At 41.7% G+C, this 18,196-nt stretch overlaps 1 protein-coding gene across 7 annotated transcripts in view; it reads right to left on the reverse strand.

The window, feature by feature from the left end:
- adgrl3.1 (adhesion G protein-coupled receptor L3.1) overlaps positions 1-18,196 on the reverse strand; it is a 132,043-nt gene that overhangs the window by 84,107 nt on the left and 29,740 nt on the right. For all 7 annotated transcript variants that reach the window (XM_030412152.1, XM_030412185.1, XM_030412176.1 and 4 more), the window contains exons 3-4: positions 12,461-12,626; positions 4,705-4,918 (exon numbers count right to left, since the gene is read on the reverse strand). In XM_030412152.1, the coding sequence (XP_030268012.1) occupies positions 4,705-4,918; positions 12,461-12,620 (374 nt within the window). In that variant the 5' untranslated portion in view covers positions 12,621-12,626. The remainder of the gene's footprint in view (positions 1-4,704; positions 4,919-12,460; positions 12,627-18,196) is intronic.

Consider the following 18,196-nt stretch of genomic DNA (forward strand, 5'->3'; position numbering starts at 1 on the left):
AAATCTAAGATTTATGTAAGGTTTAGAGCATTTATTTATCAGTTTCTCAGTCATTATCTGTTCCGCCTCTCTCTGCTTCTCCTTCCGTGTCTGCAGAGATGGATTAGGCTCAAATGGAGAAGACAGATGAAGTGCAGGTATGCCTGATAAAAAATAAAAGAAAGCTGCCAGACTGCATGGCATAGTTCACCGGTTACACAGTCCTAGACTGCAGCACATGGCTAGCACTAGATTGCAGTCTTTGATTCAAGTGGTTTTCTATAATTCAGAGAGTCAAAGGAAAAAAACTTCAGAGGCTTCTTTACAGTCTCCCGCGTGAACGGTTCAAACACACGCGCACGCTCGCTGACACACATACGCGCATACAAAAGCATGCGACTATAGATGCATGCATTCGCACACATGCACATTCACACAAACGTGTGCACACACTAGCACACTAGCCCAGTACTTTGAAGGCTGAGGCTCAGTTCTAAAGGCACAGGCTGACAGAAGAAGTTGACCGAGCTCGGGAACTGATGAGCAACTCCCTCAATTTCTCTGTTTGTGTATGTGTGGGCAAGAGAGTGTGTGAGCATGCATGCTTGAGCAAGTGAGAATGTTCATGAATGCATGCATGTATGTTCACTGGTGTGTGTGCACACAGGGCTGGAGCACAGTTGGGGATTTACAGCAATCGTGCACCTATTTTCCCTCGGGCTAATGAAGGCTGGGGCTTAATCTACAGCCTCGAGGTGTCTCTGGTGTTCACTCCTGGTGCCTATGGTCCATACTGGACCATACATTCTGTAAAATAAAGACAGCACGCTGAACCCCATAAGCCCCCATATGGCAGGCTCAACCCCACCTTTCCCCTGGGCTGGGGAAAGAAAAAAGTGAGTGGAATAACAGGAAAAGGCGATGAAAACTAAAACAGATGGCGAAGGAGAGAGGAAAAGTGACAGTGAGGGTGAGAAGCAGGGGGTGAGAAGCAATTTGAGGTTTGAGAAGAGGGAAGAAAGAAAAAATCTGGAAATGGAGTGACAAAAGCTGAGATATCAAGAGAGTGGCAGATAGGGGAATAATAGATGAAGTATTTTGTTATTTAACACTTCCAAAAGCAAGTGAGAGATGGCGAGCGGAAGGGAAGGGGGAACAACTCCCTACCCTTGTCTTTCTTGTCAAAGTGCTTTCCCTTTGTGTTGAGGGACTTCTTGAGGAGGGATGAGAAGGGAGAGAAGAAAAGGGAGGGAAACAGAGAGGAAGTGTGGAGAGAGGAAGAAAGGGAGAAGGGCAAACAAGGGGACAAGGTGGGAGAGGCAGTATGGAGGTGTCAGGGGGAACGTCTGTTGAAAGTCCAGAGGCAATTTTCTTACACGGTAGATGTGGCAGAGGTAGCAAAACAGAGTTTGTGTGCCCGTGTGCTCCGTCTACACATTCTTCGGAGCGTCCACGCTCGCGACCTCGAGCACGTGCGTGAGGTGGAGAGAGAGGGGATGAGAGCGAGCGTGCTGAAAGGTGCTCAGTCCATGAAGCACTCAAGTATCAGTAAGGGACAAGGAGAGCATTGTGAAGCATCTCCGCAGAAGCCATCGAGTCCCTTTTATGTCTGTAGATTGCTATAACTCGCAGGCATTCCGCCATCTTGGCTCGCAACTCCTCTCCCTGCGCAGAATTGAACAACCCAAACCTTCAAATGCTTGTGTTGTCCTAAATTTAACTCTCCCCAGTGACGCTTTAATGTACACTCAACCGAACCGCACCCTGGCTGTAGCCAACACAGCTACTTTGAAAAAATACAATGAGATTGATCCTGATTTCTAGGAAAACACATAAAGGGTGCAGAGGAGGAGGAGACTCAAGTGGGATGTAATAAAAACAATAAAAAGTTGGAATGATATGCACTTTCTCTTAAATGGAGAAAAACTGAATCAGCTGCAACGCACCTTAAAACAAAGAATGCTCAGTAGCCATTTTGAAATAAAGGCATTTCGGTTCAAAACGTGATAAAACGGAGTGAGTCACTGAACTGAGGCCAGTCTATCACTGAAACAGATTAGGGGTAACTTTCATGGCTACGGCTTTGTTTCCCCCTTCAACCCAGTGTATCCCAATGGGGAGATAATCTGGGAAATGCAGCGATATCAGGTCCTCTCTAGGTTGCCTGAGAAGCCTTGTGAGACCCTCTGGAGATATGAGGCTTTGATATCAAGACCAATTATGTGGTATGGGCGCACACGCACACACAAACATACACGCGCAAACACGCGCACACGCTCCCTGGCCTTGGAGAGTGGTAGGCAGGAAAACAAAGAGAGAATGCGATACTGAGGAAACACCGGGCAGGCGGAACATGCTCTGATTTTTATCAGCCAGTTGAGCTGGGCTTGAAAACCAGAGACGATACAGACATAGAGGGAATGACAGAGTGGAAACCAGACAGGCTGAAACAGAATGAAGAAGAGGGCTGCGCAAGTACGGCAATGAGCTGAAAAGCACACACACACACACACACACACACTGGACATGTGCATGAGCGCACATGCTAAGATCCACTGTGTGCATTTATGTGCAGCGCTGGTGCTTTTAAAACCCACCGTGTGCATGAGCATATCCGAGCCCCGCTCATGCTTGCGAACATACAGTATTGTGCGCACAGACACTCACAAGGGCTCACACACCCATCCACTGAAAATATATATGTGATAAACAGTTGTTTCCGGTCTGAGTCACCTCCACAGAGGATCCCTCAAGATTAAGTTTGGCCTCTGGCTCTGCTAATTGGAGCTTAAAGTCTGGTGTAGCCCCTGGGCAGTGTATGCTGTGTGTGGTGCATGCCGTGTGTTCCTGCGTGTGTGTGCATGCGCATGTGTATAAATTATGGATGGCGAGGACTGCAGGAGAGTGGCCACACAGGCTGCAGCTGCCAGAGCGAGCGGCGAGGCTGAGCCAGGCCAAAGCAATCACAATCCGAGCAACGCCGCATGACACGGACAGGTGGTCTGACGAGAGAGACGGCGGGATGAGCGCAATATTGAGACAGAAAAAAGATGAGAGAGAAAATAATGGGACAGCAGGAAAGAGCCCTCAAAGTCAGAGCAACACGTTATGTGAAAAATTGAGATACTAATGGTGACATTAATGAATTATTTATATTCAGACATTCTCATTACACAGAGAATTCCACTCCCCTCATTGCTATTTTTGCTCTGCTATTATTTTCCAGTTAGCGCTCATCATCTTACCTGCCCAACAAAATGTTGGCACTGAAGGGTGTAGAGACCATTAACAAAACAAACAAAAGACCACTTCTTCATGATGATAATGAATACCAGTAAAGAAAATTCGTATCACTTTTGCAGTATCAAAAAAATGATACACTGTCACTTCTCATAAGACCACTTCAAGCTACAAGTCCAGAACACTTACTGCACAGCTAACTGAGCTAAATAGTTAACAGCAGCTGCAGTCTGCAGTTACTCTGGGATATGTTGAATCCTTATTTGTTAAGGGTACGAATCAGAGAGGTGGCCAGTTCTTACATATTGCACATTTTTAAGTGGCAACTGACCACTTATTCTTTATCCATTACATTGTGCAATATAACATATACTTCATAATGATAAGTAGAAGCAGAAAACTTGTCTACTGCCAGTTTAAGTGAGATAAAAGAGATGCTTTTACAGAATCAGACAACATTGTTACATCTTGCAACTAAAACAAATAAGTACTGATTATTCTTACAAAAGTGCTTGGAGGAATAATAATCATTCAGTTTAGGCTCCTGGGACTCAGTTATGCTAAACATCAGCAGGAGTCAGGGCATAGTTGGCTAAAAATAACTTTGATACATGACCTGTATCTATCAAGCCTAATTTCTTACCGTAGATCCATATCTGAATGGTTTTATTGGCATCTTACAGCTCACAGTCATAAAACCTCTCAGTGTTATACTGTTACAGGAGAATCAGAACTAAACCTGTATTATAATCCCTGTTCAGTGACACACTTCTAATTCTGCCCGCTTCTCAAACTTCAGCTGCCGTGCTCCTTACAGCACAGTCAGAAGAGGAGGCGAACACACCGGTCAAGTGTAGAGGAAGTGTTACCTGAGTAATTTCCATTGTCTGATAAGGTTCTCCAGTTGTATGGCATCGTGCCGCTTGTACAGGAACTGATAGCAGCAGAGCTGCATAGGGTGGGACTCACAGGTTATAGTTTCCACAGATTTTCCATCACCTTCCTCCTTTTTCCCCATCGCACCACGACTGACAGGTGTGCAGCAGTGTCGTGTTGTTTTTATGCTGTTGTTGTGTGCTGTCAACTTTTGGGAAGTGGGTTAACGTGTGAGTAATGCAGAACCTGACACTGATACTTCACCGGGGGTTGAATACTAAATGAACAGTTGACACTGCAAACGCACTACAGCGAGGATCTGCTGGAATGAGAAATGTCTGTCTCTTCTGCTGTATGAAATTGTTCCTGTTTTGGGTAAAGCTCTTGGTGCCACAAGTCAGCCTTGTGTATTTTGCACAAAGTGTTCCATGGGACAAACTTAATTAACAAAGCAACACGCAGACTGCATTACTTTCGCAGCGGTCCTCCAATTTCTCCACTCGTCCCCAAACAGGAGACTTGAGGGAAACTTTCTTTACAAGAGGCAGCACTGGGTTTCATGTGCATTTCACATCATCCACGCAAACACGTGCACACATGCTTACTGACCTGAGCGACATTATCTTGTACGCATCGGGGAGGTAGCACCTCGTGTTTTCCATCTGGGCGGGGTCTGAGTCGCAGATCTTGTCATCGGTGCGGCCATAGTTGGCGCTCTCGATCATGATGACATCTGTGCCCGGGCAGCGCAGTTCAATGGGGTAGGACTCGCAGGACAGCTCCCTGCGCACCACTGCCATGGGAATAGGGGCACGGCTGTTGGCTGGACACAAAGACACACAAACATTAACATCAGTGCAAAGATGATGTTTGATTTAATGATAATTGTCTCTTCTACCCACTGAAATACTGGAACACTAGACTTATTTGTAGGGCTGTCTTTAAAACATGTGCACTGGAGGCCTAAATTGTACAAGCACAGATTGTGTTCAACTAAAACTGCATTTGTACCCTTGTCATATGGACTAATTATCCATGCTATACAAAAACAATAGCGTCGCAGAAGATTTTTCATAAGGGCATGTTCACTGTCGCAAGAGAACCCAACTTAGTAATTACTGTTCTGCAGTTAGCACTTTTAGACATCACTCCAGATAGAGAGTAATTGCCTGGCAATTTCAACAGGCATTAAGTGCTGCAGACATTTTCAAAGATGGCATTGACATCTTATTCTCAGAAGTTGCAAATTTTATGTATACATCCACTCTTCCTGTGCTGAAGTAGGAAACATTTCATTAGTTCTAATGAGATTGGAACTACTGATCCATCCCCGATCTTTCTTACTGCTGTTTTCCTTACTACTTCCTTGCTGGTTTAATGAGTAGAACTGATGAGGTCTCTTGGATGTTGAAGCATCTTTAAGACCACACAGCCATCAAGTTGCCATTGACTAATTAGGTCTAGATATCCTATAAGCTCAATGTCTGGCAATCTTCACTGAATACAGCTGCTGTCCTGCACACAGAAGTAGACGTAACCACAAGATGTCACCTAAAGGTTTGATGACCCCCACTTGGAGCCCCGAGTATTACATTATGGACATAGCCATCTTGGATTGTTTGGAGTAGGATGTGACTACATTCGGTGGGAGCTTGTTTGTACAGTTGGGTGGACTGACCACAGCTGGCTCCTGGCTATGCCATGGTAGCAACTTGTCACTCAAAAGGTAGCCATGCCCAGAAGCGTAACTCTCTTTATTGTCTTTTTTAATCTAATTGTGATAATCATTTGCAAAATGAACATCGTACTTTGCTAAACAAGGCTTCAGACGAGCGATCGAAACCCTAAACAATCAACTGTTTAAAATGGATGGAGCGTCTGCATCTGAAAAGTGAAGCCTATGCAGAGGTGCCTTTTCCTGCATTCTTTCTAATGGCCAGCAACTCAAAGAAGTTTGACTGTATTGAAGTCTATGAAAAAGTCACCCTCCTTTTCACTTGATTTATAACCTCAGCAAACAGTTATCTAATGAGTTCATGGTCTCAATATCCAGTTTCAAGTCTTCCTCAACACAGCATCATGTTCATTTTGTAAATTATGCTCCCATTTAGAGTGATAGTAATAATAAGCATGGTACGCTTTCGTGTGGCTCCCTTGTGATTCACAAGTCATGAACACAGTGCTTCCTCAGCACTGTGATTGTCGGTCAAATCCAGTCAGGATATCCTCTCTAGCGCCACCATCTCATCCAAAAACTGTTACTTCTGGCACCAAAAAACACAATGGCGATGTGTGTAATGCTAAATCTGAGGCAATGGGTGATATCACAGTGAGTTTAAACTTGCCATACACTCATTTCAAAGCTGTCTACAGAGGTAATAAATCAAGTGAGAAGTCACTTTCTCATAGATTTCTACACAATCTAACTTGGTTTTGCAACCAGTGGTGTCGCCCCCTATCAGCCATTACAACAGAAGGCCCTTGGCTTCACTTTTAAGATCTGGACGACGACTTCTTTTATGCAGTCAATGCTTCTGTGCCCAAGTTCCTATCTTTGCTGCATAGAGTCAGGGGATATGATGGGGCATGTGCTCTTCACTGTGCCATCAAATTCCAAGACAACACCCTCTGCCAAATCCTAAAAGTAAAAAATGTGTGCTTGCAGCTCTGCTTCTGCCTCACCTCACAGCAGGTGCCACTATCACGCTTTTTTCAAGGCAGACATTTTGGCTCTTCATATCGGGGAAAAGCACAGGTGAAACAAATTTCATTGAGGGGGGCTCAGTTCCTTCCAAGTGTCCCAGTAAGCCATGACACTAAGCCAGCATGCAAAATATGGGGATCCTGAAACCACAGTCATATTTTAATCTTTTAATTTACACTTGTGCCTTCACTGCTGTGACAGGTACAAACATGTTTTGTGAAAAATATCCGGACTATAATCTGACAAGATGGTCATTTTTCATTTTTCTTTTTTTTTGATCAAACATTAGTCCACACATCATCAAGAGAGGACAGTACCTGCACTGACTTTAAAATGCAGCATAATGACAGAATGGTTGTCCTCCTGTTCCTTTAAGTGTGTGTTTATTAACACACTGGAAACATATCGTCTTGTGATTAGAGGAGGGTGCTGTGATATCGATGGTTTGGGGCTGGATATTCCCTGGGACTTTGGTTGCCGTGGTGTAGCTTGGATGTTGTTATTCTCTGTTCTTGAGCGGAACGATCCCAGGGTGCATCAGCTATCATCCCTTGATAGATAGGTTATCAGCTAAGGTGTTCACTTGTGTTGTTCAGCTTTGTCATCACCTCGCCCGGATGCAACTGTAATTTAGACTTTATTGTGCACAGCTTCCTACTGTCACTTGCCACCCCCGGATAGGACCTCATCGGAGAGTTTGAGCTATATCTGGAGCAATATACATAATATGCATTGTCCCTGTCGAATAAACAAATAAAGTATATTAAATCTGATAGAGTCCAGTGATTGTGACTGCTTATTGTTCTATGTCAGTTTGGTTTTTATTGAATAATTCATCCTGTCAAGGCCATCCAAATCATTCCTGCACACACATGTGCACACGCGAACACCCACACCCACACGGCGAACAGCCATCTACCTGCGATCCAAACACAGACCTTCAACATCCCCTGAAAAGCGAGACACGGCACCACCTTCCTCGCTCTCCCTGTCACGATAACCATAGCAACCCTGTCCTCCCTCCCTCGGCTCTCTCATTGGCTGGAGGAGCGTCATGGTTACACCGATGCTGTAAAGAATCTGAATGAGCTCAATGACACTCTGCCCGGGCTCTACTTAATTCTGCCCTTCACCACATCACACACACGACCACACACGCATGCACGCGCGCACGCACACACACACACACACACACACACACGCATACAAACGCTCCGAGTGATGACATGTCCTGGCAGAAATTCATAGCCAATATCTGTGCGGTGCCGGCACTCGAGGGCACCACATTGATAAAGGCAGGCCCTAGCTTCCAGATAAGACTGATATATAAGTGACATTTACTGAAAATGTCCTCTCTAATGAACACACACACGTATATCACCGCAGGCCATGATTAGACCTTAAGCACACGTTCAGAAAGGATGCGTGTCCCAGCAGTGGCTGAGGATTTGAAGGGACTTTTTGTGTGTGAAAGAGGGTAAGAGCGCTAAGGTCAGTGGGTCATTATGGTGTTAATACGTGTGTTAGTTTATGAGTTTGTCAATGGCTGCATCGCTTCTGCCTCCGTGAGCACGAATGTAAATTCTGAAGAGAGGGTTAATTGAAGCGTGAGGGGATCAATACGCAGTATTGTAAGGCAGCTGTCTAGACTGGCTTTGGATCAGATGTCTTACAGTGTTGCCTTGCAGGGTCCCCGCTGGGCATAAAGAGAGCATTATGACACAAACACACGCACTCACAACACACAATTCAAATAAGGGGTCTATCTGTATTCCAATTAAAATACACTCTGCCTTTATAAGTGGCAGTAAATGCGCTGACTCTCACATGCCGTCCCGTCACCTTTTTAATTCATCTATTTATATCAGCTGCCACTCCTATAAAGCTGCACTCTGTTTAACCTGCACTCGCTCTGCATACATTTCTGTCACATTTCACCAAACAAGCACACATGAGACATGCGATACACACAAAGAACAGGAGCCAATGTTTAGAGCTCGGTCTTTGCAAACATGCAATAATGTGTGAGCTGGCAAGTGCATGTTAATGTGTCTGTCATTAGTTGTGTAAGTGGTGACAGGAACTTGGCAGCAGCGGACAGTACAGACAATCTTATTCAGACACTCTTATTGCCTCAGGGGGCTGAAACAAAAGGATATCGATTTTTACATTTGGGCCAAGAACAAGAGAGTGGCGAAAGAGGTGGATAGATGGAAAGAAGGAGAAGGAGAGGGAAGAGGAGAGCGATTTAAAAGGTGATCTCTCACTCCAACTGCCAAAGCATTTGGCCAAGACTGGTGTCAGAAATGTGGGTCGTCTGAGTTAGAGCAAAAATAACAGCACATTTTTAAAGTGTAAAAGGTATTTTAAAGCAGGCGTGCAATTTTGCGTTTTTTCGTACTGTCAATAAATCCTGTGGAAAAAAAACAAAACAATTGATCCTACTTACTTGGCTGTGTAGCCAAAGCCTGATATAATTTTTTTCCTCCTCTGTTCTTCAGTGCTCCATTGTTGTCCAAAATCTATTTATTTCCAATATATACAGATAACTGCTCACCAAATAAAGGCTTGTTGGAGGTGCTGGAGCTGAGGAATAATGCGTGATGGGAAAACCATTCGAATAGTGCAGTCAGTTCAGTTTTATTGAGGGGCTAACTTTTGGTCAGAGATCCAGTTCCTGTGGGACTACTGAAAAAGGATCATGAATAAAAAGTCACTTCAATAAATGTATTTTGCACAGATCCAGCTGTTTTTCCTATTGTTGTCTAAAAAAAAAAAGACATCTAAAAACACATAATTATGCCCCTTTGTCGCTCTGGCAGACATGTTGTTTTTTTTTAAGATGATGATGGGCATTGTACTTTATTTTGAAATGTATTACTCCACAGCAACACATTTCCCCAACAAAGGCACAATTTACCCTGCTTGAGTACATTTTTGAAAAGCTACAGTACCAAGGTGCTTTAAAAGTGCAGCATGTACTTTTGGGGAATGAACTGTAATCAAAAGCTAAAGATCTTCTTTGACATTGATTTTTAAAAATTTTTTTATGCCAAAACAAACAAAATCAACAGACTCTCTTCTTTTTCATGTCGACTTAAAGGACAACACAGTGTCACACTGTTTTACATTGTAAACGCTATCTTATTTTCCTATTCCTATTTCTGAGTATGTATTAGCACCTCATTAATATCGTAATTAATACAATTATGAGTTTGAACTTCTTCTCCAAAACTACATAGTGCCCCTATAAGAAATGGCTTACCCTTTCATTGAAATGTGTTTGTTTTAAGTAGGGATATAAAGCACTACAAACTGAGACAAAGAGTATTGAGGAATGGACTAATACATTATTGGTCGTTATTTTTTCATGATGTTTGTCAACAAGAAAGATTCATTACCTTTAACGCTGTGAGCTGTATTTGCCACATTTAGTTTGAGCTCTTATTATTGACATTTACATCACATGTACTGTACTATTGTAGCATTTTTTTAGAGCCACCATGATTAACCTTGACAGGTTAAATACTGTTAATGCCAGGAATATACTCTAAACCCCATATTTTTTAAAATGTATTTATCAGTGATTTATGTTCAGAGATCCATGCTTTCCTATTCTCTTTTATTTGTCTGCACACAACCCTGAAATAATGACAAGACACGGCTAGTTGGAAGAGATGGAGGCCTTGCTGCCGTGTGTCCTCAAGCTAAACTGTCTTTGTTTCAATTAATCCTCGCTAAGTATAAACAGCGTCATTTGCATATGTCGACTTATTCTTTAGACATTGATGCAAATACCTTTGACTGAAACTCATCCCTCGGTTGTAAAGCAAAGCCGTCTGTGTGTCTAGGTGGCTGCCTGTGAACATTTCCTGCGTGAGCTTGAGTGTGTGTTTGTAATAAGGATTCTGCGTCAATGTGGGTGTACAGCAGTCCAGCGTTATGAGTATATCATCCACGCACATGTATGTCAGCAGGCGCGAGTACATGCCTTAGTGTGTGCGTTTGTGTCCTACATGTGTGCACGTGCGCCCGCAGTTTTTTCTCTCAACGGTGTGATTGACAGCAGCCATTAATAGGATTAAGTCCAAGTGGGCCAGAGCTCCCTTTAGGAGTCTTCAAAGCCCACTGTCGCGAGGGAGTGGTGGAAACATACAGACATCCTACTGGGGCTGCATCTGCATCTGCATCTGCATCTGCACTCTGCGTTTGTGTGTGTGTGTGTGTGTGTGTGGTGTAAATCTTGGTGTGTCTGTGTGTGAGCGAACGCAGAAGAGCGAGGGAAAGATATAAATGTGCTCTGCAATAAGACAGAGGATCTGTGTAAATGAACAAGAGCAAGTGCGTTAAGTGTTTCCTTGGTTTTTGCAGCTGCAGTGCTTGGGTGTGTGGGGGTGGATAAGGAGTCAAAGTTACACAGTTATTTCTTCCATTTGTAGCTGTAAATGTGGAACTAGACTTTGTCGTAAATTGCGTGTAAAATGCGTGTGAGAATGTTTTGTCTTCTAATTTGACATATGCCTGCATAGTGACCAAAAGTGCAACTGGTTACAATAACATTGCAGGAAACACTTCTAACCACAGCAATAAGCCTTTTTTCTTCTCAGGCAAGTTAACTTTTCAGAGTAGGAAAAGCGGAGGTGTTACTAACAACATTAAAGGTGCACTACGTAGTTTTGAGGAAGTAATTTCAATCCCAAGAGAACGATATACATGTTTGGGTTTTTTTAATGCCTACACAAACTGAATAAACAAACTCTTTTTATTCATGCCTTTAAAGGACAACACAATTTTAGTACTGTTTTACTTTGTTTATATTTGGCGGACCCTGACACCTTTCTAGCTTCTAGCTTTTTAGAGCTAAATGGAATTCAGCCATCATTAATTTGTATTGTTTACACCATTGCTTTGCCTGTTGCGACATGTTACATAACCTACCTTGAAAAGTGGAGTGGTAAACCAGCTACATTGTGATGCCAGTGTTGCAAGCAGTTTCCAGGACTAAGGTAAAGTTAGTTGTTGATAGTCAGTAAATACTTATAAAGCGTTAACTGGCTACATGTTATATTCAGAAGACGTTTGACTGAGAGTCTGTTTTTAACAGTTGCAGCGGACAAACTGGGACAAACAGACACAATGATTTTTACACAAACAAAGACGTATTGTAATGTTTTGTATTTAATGCTGAATTCAAAAGAAGGCACAAATAATCATGAAATTGCTGTAGCTGTCTTGCAAAGTTCCTTTTTTTTTTAAGTTTCTTACCACTCAACAACTAAACTCAACACTCGACAAAATTACTTGATTTTTGAAGAGAGTCTGGTGATATTGCTGTTTTAATGGTGTTCACAAACATCTGCTGCTCATATTGGTAGTTAAGAGAGCCCCAACACGCAATTTGCATTATAGTGAAATAAATGGAAATCAGTGTGTGTAGGCGGTCCTTTAATGTGGCCCGGGACACATTCATGTACACACTGCTAAAATGATGTGGCCATATGACCTTCTCCAAATGTCAGATCTTAATACGTTCTCAAAGCGTGTTAGTGTGTGTGTTTATGTTGTTATTGGTTAAATAATGCAGCCTGGGGTTAGATTACACTGTCTTGGATGTAAATATGTATTATCATTTTGTGCTCTGTGTGTGGCCTTGCATCTTACCGATGGCGATGGGCGCAAACAAGGTTGAGACGAAGAGCAGGCATCTGGTCCACATGACGTCTGAGGTTGACCTGGAAGTAGATCTGGAGGTACTTCCTGCTGAGCCCAGACGGGCTTGTGGTGAGCTGTTTTTGTCACAGCTCAGTGTTCCTGACACCATACAGGCCTGCAAAATGACACACAGACAGGATTTGTTCACTTGGATGCCATATCAAAACAAGTTCAAATGCCTTATCACTGTGTAATGGGCGTCTCGGTGTAACGCATTTTTTGCAAAAAATCACAAGCACAGATTTATAACAGTTTACCAAGTGCTTGCAAAAGAGAACCACCTGCCTCTGTAAAATTTCAATTTCGTACAACAATTCGGCCTCATGGTCAATACCAGTAAGCCACTCAAATGACAAAGTGTTGGTAAGAAGTTTACGCAGCAAAGGAAAAATATTTCCCTGACATCCTTCAACTTGCTTTACATACGGCAGATTAATGCTTTAACAAACAGCACTTAACGTGGGTCAATGCAGCCTCCAGTGAATGTCAATCAATAACTATCTTAAACGATGCTGAGTGACATACAGAGAGCACGGATTGATTAATAAGCAGCAGTGGCTCAAATTCTTGTTGTCAAAGACCTCAACATAGCTATCTTAAGACAACATCAAATAACATATATATATACATTCCCCATGTATATATATATATATATATATATATATATACATATATATATATATATATATATATATATTTATATATATATATATTAGGGCCGGGACTTTAACGCGTTAATTACAATTAATTAATTACACAAAAATTAACACGTTAAAAAAATAAACACATTTTAATCGCACTTATTTTTGCACCGCAGAACGTTTCTCACTGGAGGAGTTTCAGGGGTACCGATTATACTGGAGCACCAACTAACGTTCATGACAACAACAATGAACGAAGAAGCAGATGAGACTGCTTTGGTTGGCCCCTGGATGGGAAATTTTGTTTTCAAAAGCGGACGGATGGCAGCGTAGATAAGAGCATGCTATTGCTGCACTTTATGGCAAAAATTGCACTGGTCGGGCAGCGTTTAGCTCAGTGGGTAGAGCGCGCGTCCCATGTGCTGAGGCTCTGCAGCGGACCCAGGTTCGACTCCCGGCCTGGGTCCGTTAGCTGCGTGTCATTCCCGCTCTCTCTCTCCCTGTTTCCTGTCATATCTTCAGCTGTTCTGTCAATAAAGCCATAAAAGGCCAAAAAAATATTTAAAAATTGCACTGGTCTGTTGGTCTTGACAAAACAAAAACAATGTTTTGTTGCTTAAGCTTCTGTATTCAGTCATTATTCAATGGTATACTAAAATCCATGTGAAAAAAATTGCTTCTCACTGTTCTCAAGTCAAATATTTATATGCGATTAAAATGCGATTAATTTCGATTAATTAATTACAAAGCCTCTGATTAATTCGATTAATTTTTTTAATCGAGTCCCGGCCCTAATATATATATATATATATATATATATATATATATATATATATATATATATATATATATATATATATATGTACATATAGGACATATTCTTAATAACCCAACGTAATAATCCATTTATACACACTGCCACATGTCGATGGCAAACATTGTGCATCATGTAACTCACAATAGCTGATGAAGCCTTTTTTTTTATTCTGCAAGCACATTTGTTTGATATGCAGCCAAGCAGCTCATCCATCATTGAGTTGTTCCCATGTCGTCTTTTCTATTGTCTTTAGAGTCTCAAATTGTCTCACAGTATGCTGTCACAGTTTCTTTAGAACTCAAGAGCCATTTCTGATTTTGTGGCATTTACAGCTCTAATACAGCTGCAGATGATAATGAATACGAAACTCGCTAACAAGAACAGGAAAATGAACGTTTCACAAAGACAACTGACCATATGCCGAATAAAACCACAAACAACAAATCTGTAAAAGAAATGCAAGAATAAATGCTAAATGTCGGCCATGTAAAAGAAGTAGGAAACCACAAAAAAAAAACATCTGATGCTTAATGTTTGCATAATGATGCTGCTGTCTGTATTAGGATCCACTTCACTTGGTATTCCGCATCAGCATCAAAGTGTGAAATGTATTGATGTTCCAATCTAATTGTTCATTTCATGGTCTATCAGCGATAAACAATTAATAAGAGGATGGTCTCTGAGATTAGTTATAGCAATGACAGACTGGTGAGCATCATCTCTCCATTTTTTTTCTAAGCTGATTAAGCTGACTAGCAGTCTTTAATCACTCGCTCATACAAAAACTAACTCAATCACTTTCTTTCCGTGCTCCCATGTACTTTCTGATGGTAAGGATATAGTTGGAGACTCTTGACACTCTTGAGTTGTGTTTGATTTTATTACAGTGTTTAAGTCTGCAGAAGGATCGCTGCATCACTGAGTCATTAGTGAGCCCTCTCATGCACAGCATCCGCTAAAGAGGACACATATTTGGAAGCCTTTTCTAACCATTTAGGTCAGCGCCATGTCCCAGTCACCAAGTGGCATATCTCCAAAAGCCTTGTCCGCAATTTCATCTGATATTTACCTCTTTGTTGTTTTGAGATATGACATCATACATTCAAAATGGCAGAGTTACATCAAAGGGTATAGTCTGAATATTTAGTTTCACCTTGTTTTGACACTGTGTTTTAAATGTTTCATTTAAAACTATAATATACATTATACTTGAATATTGTCATTAAACAGTCTTAATTAATACTTTTTCGATTTTATCTCAATTTTGGCCCATTGGATCAAATATAGGTCCAATAGGCAGAATATACCCGTTGGTGCATATCATCCAGATGTATGACAAATCTATTTTCCGTATTTTCAGACATACAAGCAAAATATCTTGAAAATCTGAAAAGTATATTCTGTAAAATTCGTGTTTTTACCTTTCTAGATTTATGAAAACAAAAGGATTTAACAGTTATTCTTGAATCACTCTCTGTATTGCTGACCTTCAAATCACAATATATTTCAAAAAAAGCTACTGGCATGACTTTTCACTTGTTCCAGAGTGAAAACAAACATAAAAAAAAACCATATTACTCTGTGATGTTTTAATTCATGCATGAAAGGGCTAGTTGATGTCAAACAAACACAACTTTTCATGGGAGTAGCTCAACATCAGCCCTGTTTTGTGCCTAAATTATCACCGTTCTCAAGGGAACCGAGCTCCAGATAAACAGTCATGTGGAGCTTGTGTGTGTGTGTGTGTGTGTGTGTGTGTGTGTGTGTCTGACTGAGAAAGACTGCAGAAATGTGCGACAGCTGGGGACAGATGGAGTAAAGCATACATCATGTGTAACAGAGACTATTGATCAGTGTGGCCATATCATTTTGGCCCAGCAGAGACTAAGACAATAGCCAGCTATCTCCGTCATGCCATGTTGTGAAGGCGAATAGCTGCCTTGGCACGGCCTCCACCTTAGATATTTTTGGATAGCTACAACTGCTCATATAAGAATACCAGATTGTCTTCTTATTTATAGATACTGTCAGAGTGATGCAGACCTTTCTATAACCACCAGAGACATACTACATATGCATAATGCATCTTCTGAACGTCCACAGTGACAAAATGCCTCATGTTGCAGACAGGACAGATAGACGGAAATACCCAGAGGCACATGTACACTACAGAAACTGAGTCTCTGATCACAGTCCAGACCCAAGCAGTGTGATAAGCTGTGTAGACATCTATGGTTTTATTGTCTCTGTTCTTTTAATGTCAAACTAAATCCTTGAAATTGAAAATTAAATGAAAATGATCGTGACTTAAACTGCTGAAATAAATTTTTGCTGAAGAGAGATTGCAGGAGAAAAAAATTCCTATCTGCATTCCAGCATATAAAAGTCTTTTGTTTGTATCCAGTCAGACCATGTTTCACAGCGTTCACATATTTCTGACTTTTTAATTTTTTGTGAATAGTTGAATAATTTTGCATCAACTGGAAGGTAATTCTCCCTCTTTTTTTCTTCAAAAACACAACCTCTGATTCAATGACACCTTTCTAATTTGCAAGCCTGTGAAGGCTGAGAGGCAAAAAACACAGATTTTAACTACCAACAACAGACTGTTAGAATTGTAGTGGAGGAGCCAGGAATCTTGGAAATCAGTTTTTTTTTTTTGTGACCTCTTTTTAACCTGGCTGGTCTCTTGTATCGAAATCTATTTTTCAATAAAGTGCAGGTCAAAATACCAGCATGTACCTGTTACATAAACCAAAACAGAACCAACACAGGGAAGAAGAGCAGGGTCAGTCTGGATCACCTCAGGCTGTAGTGCTATTCATCCATTGTTTCGGGGAAAGTTTCCAGGTTTGGGAGATATCATCTGAAGAAATGTTGCCTTCTTTCGAAAAATAATGAAACTACATGGTGCTCGGCTTGTGGTGCTCTAATCACCCAAAAACTAGGAACTATTTTCTTTACGTATCACTGCACAATGGACTCATCGACAAGGGTGTCCTGCTATTGGCAGCAGAGGTTGTAAACATTAATGTTCCCAAATGTAAATATGATGACTTTAACATTAGCTATCCTCTCTTCCATTTGTAGATGCACACCGTTCACTAAAATGTTTGTGGAAGACCTTTGATAACTAGGTTCTGATTAATGAAAAGAGACATTTCTTTTGAGTTTATTTAATTTTTCATTTTGGGGTTAACTGTACATTTCAAGCCTCTTCAAACAACCTCCGATGCCTCACCTAAAGACACATTCACCTTTCCAATCATCAGATGGCGCGAGTGATACGATGGAGAGTGATCTCACATCTGCTAACAGTTCCTGGCAAATCCATAATGGCATCAAAGTGATAGAATCACAATAGACTCGCCGTGCCCCATTCTTCCCCCCGCTTAAACAACTCAACAAGCTGCCCATATTTTGATTGATTGGTCCCTAACTCGGTTGAACATGAGCAATCTGACCAGCTGTCCACAGCCAGACACAGGAGGCATACACTGACATATGGCCGGACGCCACCAGCCACAGCATTCCACTGTTCCATAATTCAAAAGCTATTCCATCACCCCGTATGCTCTGCCACCATCACACCCATCAGTTAATTAACCCTCTCATTTCCAACCTGCTCCTGGTGCCTTTACAGACAATAGTTTGCAAATAGCTGAAAGCCTCAAGCGGTTCATGGCTAATCTCAACTCAAGTTATGTTCATAATTCAGTAGGGCTGCATACTCCCATATGCTCATTTAACGATGTAGAAATATGTTCACGTAGACAGCGGTGATCGCCCAAAGCACGGCCCTGTTCCCCTGACCTGTTTCCGTTCATTATCTTAATGCGTCGATTGGTTAATACATTATGAATAAACAGGCCGTAATGGCGCTAATTATCAGAACATATGCGATGTGTGCACACCGTATTCATCAGTTGATCATGCACTTAAGGTCTGGCAAACATCGCATGCCCCTGCCTGAACTCACTCACTGTTAAAATGATGGAATGATCGAGCCATATATTTTTAAAGGGAGCTCAATATTTCCTATCCTGAGCTAGTTATATCTCACTGGAGACCCTGCCTGGCAGAGAGCGGCAGCATCTGCATAAATCTGAGCAAAACATCAACTAATAAGCAGGATCAGACCAAAACAAATAGCCGTCCCTGGATCCAAAGTCCTTTGCTATACCTGCTGTTTTCTCTCTATCTCTGCCCTAGTTATATCTGCTCCGT

The sequence above is a fragment of the Sparus aurata genome, chromosome 1, assembly GCF_900880675.1.
Source record: "Sparus aurata chromosome 1, fSpaAur1.1, whole genome shotgun sequence".
Taxonomy (NCBI): Eukaryota; Metazoa; Chordata; class Actinopteri; order Spariformes; family Sparidae; genus Sparus; species Sparus aurata.